The sequence below is a fragment of the Chaetura pelagica genome, unplaced genomic scaffold (assembly GCF_000747805.2).
Source record: "Chaetura pelagica isolate M959 unplaced genomic scaffold, ChaPel_1.0 scaffold130, whole genome shotgun sequence".
NCBI lineage: Eukaryota > Metazoa > Chordata > Aves > Apodiformes > Apodidae > Chaetura > Chaetura pelagica.
The window spans coordinates 625,794-629,268 of NW_009951915.1; the positions used below are offsets into that span (position 1 = coordinate 625,794).

Here is a 3,475-nt window from a genome sequence, read left to right on the forward strand (position 1 = left end):
CTGAGTGCTGCTCTTGTGTGCACCAGCAGCCTTCGGTGAAATTCCCCAGATCTCTGGCTTTGCATCAGGATCAAGATAAAGTCTGTTGGCTTCCGCTGCTGCAGGGGTTTGTTATTCTGACCTTGTAGGTGTTACTGTTTTTAGGCTTCACGACAGTGCAGAAGAAGAGCCCCACATCCTGCTGGAGTGTGACAGCAGCGTGCTGGATGCCGTGCAGAAACATCTGAAACTGTACAAGATCCGGAGGAAAGTAAACATTGCCCCTTGCCTTGACCTCTCTTTATGGGCTGTCATCCCTGGGGAACAGGCTGGAGACGTCGCCAGCTCCCTCACTAAATGTGCAGACCAGGCTCTGATTTCAACTCCTGACCCCAGAACAGAAGTCATGGGCTGGAGACTGATTACAAAGAAAGGAGCAGATCCATCAGAGATTATCCCTGGGAGTTATATTGAAAATATTCAGGATTACCACAGGCACAGGTATAAACAAGGTAAAGTCAAATCCTGTTTTGCACTCTCTGTCACTGTCTTTTGGGATATGTATTAATTTATGGATTATCACAGTTTCATCTTATTATCAGAGTCCATATGTTGATATAAGAGGGAGGAATGAATTATAAAAGCAACATTGGTATGTCTCAATGTGTTTAACTTGTTAATAAATACAGGTGGTGTTTGCTGCTTTGAGGATAAAAGTGATCCTGTAGTTATGATTCTGTCTGGTGGCAGAATCAATGTTTGGTTGGCAGAATCAATATTGATAAGCACAGGTATTGTTTTCTACTTAAGAGTTTAAAAGTGGTCTGGTAACTATAATTCTGTCTGGTGGCAGAGTCAGTGTTTGGGTAGGGTTTCCTATTGCTAACATGAGGGGGTGGTTGGTCAGGATGCTAACAGCCAAAGAAAAGCAGAATTATTCATTTTCTTAGAGGGCAACTTCTGTGGTTTGAGTAATTTTGATTATTTTGGGATTAAACATAGTCTGTGTGTTTTCCTTGTTGCTAAGTAAGGAAAAGGAAAGACCCTGGTGTACTTCCCTAAGAATGTATGAGTGGATTCACAGAGTTATCCCAGATGCCAAGGGGTGATTGATCTGCGAGGGAACTGGATCCCAGGAGCTCTGGAGCCTGAGCTCCCTTTGATTTTACTGTGTCCACATTGATAGTGGATTAAATTAATTGGCAGCTTGAGAAGTGATAGTCCTCTGCTTAAACCTGCCTCTATCTGCTTTGGAAAAGCAAGCTGCTAATGGGTCAGACTGGGCTGGGCTATGGAGGGATATTCCTCCTCACAGAGGGGGCATAATCCAGGAATCTCAACTACTGAAGATCTTACTGCATTTACCTGTTGGTTTAACTTTTTTTTTTTTCCCTAGGAATTCCTGAAGGTGTGAAAGATCTCCCTCCTGGAGTAGCCCTCCCACTGGAATCAAACCTGGCCTACATGAACGGCATCAGCTTTACCAAAGGCTGTTACATTGGACAGGAGCTGACAGCCAGGACCCACCACATGGGTGTCATTCGCAAACGTCTGCTGCCAGTCCATTTTTCAGCTCCTCTTCCCAAGGACAGCATTCCTGAGGGTGCAGAAATCTTTACTGAATCAGGAAAGTCAGCTGGCAAGTTCCGGGCTGGAGGAGGTGAACTTGGTATAGCTCTGCTGAGGTTAGCTCACATCAATGAACCACTCTGCTTAAATGTAGCAGGTGATAAAGTGAAGCTCACTGCAACTATCCCCGAGTGGTGGCCAAAAAATGCCAGTAAGTAAATGAGGAACCACCACTTGCCCATTTGCCTTATTGAGAATATACTTCCTGTGATAAGTTTGGGAACTGCCTTCAGCTGTTGTTTGTGGTGTTTGATGGGCAGGGGCATTAGGGGATTCTTTAAATCATGACTAAACAGCAGGAACCAGACCCAGCAGTGGATGGATATCCAGGAGGATCATCTGCTCAGTGTTGTGAAGAGGCCTGTACAGTGTACACAGGGGTGAGCACCTTTTCCTGAGGCTGCTCCTGGTTTATTTGGGGGAAGGTTCCACATCAGGCTCAGTGGGTGTTCAGACTGAAGCAAGAAATGGGAGCAAGAATTTCCCTGATGTATGCACTGAATGTTTCTGTTCAGAATAACCATTCTGTGGGATGAGAATGTGTTTGTTTTTGAAAAGGAGAGCGTGCTGCTCCAACCTTGCAGAGGATGTGTATTCAGGCTCCAGTGTTCACTGCAAATTGCTCTTTGCATTGAGCTGCTGCTTAAACTTGCTGCTTGGTTGGGTGTTTTTTTTTCCTACCACTCTAACTGCTCATTGTGTTCAGGAAGAGGAATACCTTATCATCTTCATTTCAGACCTTGATTTTAATAAGTCATCCCCAGTGGGAAAGCTGTCCGACATCCTGGGTCCCTGCTTCAGCACCAACAGAGGGAGCACAGCCAGGAGCAGCCAGGTTCTCTGCCACTCCTGACCTCGGTCACACATGCGTCCTTCCCTCAAATGACTGTTTCAGAAAGGAAGGTGGTATTTTACAGAAAGAAGGTGCACTGGTGTGTGTCCTGGTGTGGCTATTGTATTGGTGTACTGGTGCTTGGCAGAATAATCTCTTACTAGAAGCCCTCGCCCTCTGGTTGCCAACAACAGTTGAGGAGTGGAATTTTTGTTGGTGTCAACATCTTTGCTCAGTCATCTTTTAGAAAAACCCTCTGCTTTCCTGAAGCCTGTGGGACAGGGGTGACCTCTATCCTTCCACAAAGAAGGACCAACATGTCCCATCTCAGACCTTTGCTTTTTCCCTCTGTGTTAAGCTGCAGTCCCTGGAGAAGGAGTTAATGCCACACTTGGCTTAGCCTGGTGTTCCTGAGGGGGGATTTTCAGCACAGTCCTTTTTCTCTGGCTGCGTCATCACCAGATTTGTTGTGAGACCTCTCTGTACCTCTGGTACAAAACCCTGTTCCCGCTCAGTCTCCAGCTGTGGTTTTCTCCATCCACCATTCCCTGGAGTTTCTCAGAGCAGCCCAGTATTTCAGCACTTCTTGGCTGCTTTTTTTGGGCCCCCACTGCTCTTCTACCTTCACGCTTTTTCTCGCTTCTGCAGTTGATATATATTCTTCTTTGCACCCCCAAAGCCAACCAGCTCTGAGCCTCCTAACCCTGTCAACCTGCAGCAGTTTATATGAACCCTGTGCATTTTTGTATGACAATAAATCCATTGCACACCCACTCTTGAAACAGCATTTGTGTGGGAGGGTGTGGGGAGAGAGATGAGCAGGTTAGATCCCATTCTGACCAAGAAGAAAAGCTCTCACATGAGTATTTGTAACAAAAACTGTCTGAAGTATATTCTGCTGCTGTTTCAGTGTCACTGTGAAAGGAATTTAACTGTGAAAAATGCCCGTTTTGGTTAAAGCTCTTTATGCTTGCTGTCAAATAAGCTGGTGAAATATCTCATTAAAAGTTGATTGTACCAGTTATTTACGTGTGA

At 45.5% G+C, this 3,475-nt stretch overlaps 1 protein-coding gene across 1 annotated transcript in view; it reads left to right on the forward strand.

Moving 5' to 3' along the window:
* The window catches only part of IBA57 (IBA57, iron-sulfur cluster assembly homolog (S. cerevisiae)), a 2,001-nt gene extending 170 nt beyond the window's left edge, over window positions 1-1,831 (forward strand). Inside the window, exons 2-3 of the mRNA XM_009994657.1 lie at window positions 129-491; window positions 1,376-1,831. Coding sequence (XP_009992959.1) covers window positions 129-491; window positions 1,376-1,767 — 755 coding nt within the window. The 3' untranslated portion in view covers window positions 1,768-1,831. The remainder of the gene's footprint in view (window positions 1-128; window positions 492-1,375) is intronic.
* The last annotated feature ends 1,644 nt before the right edge of the window (window positions 1,832-3,475 follow it).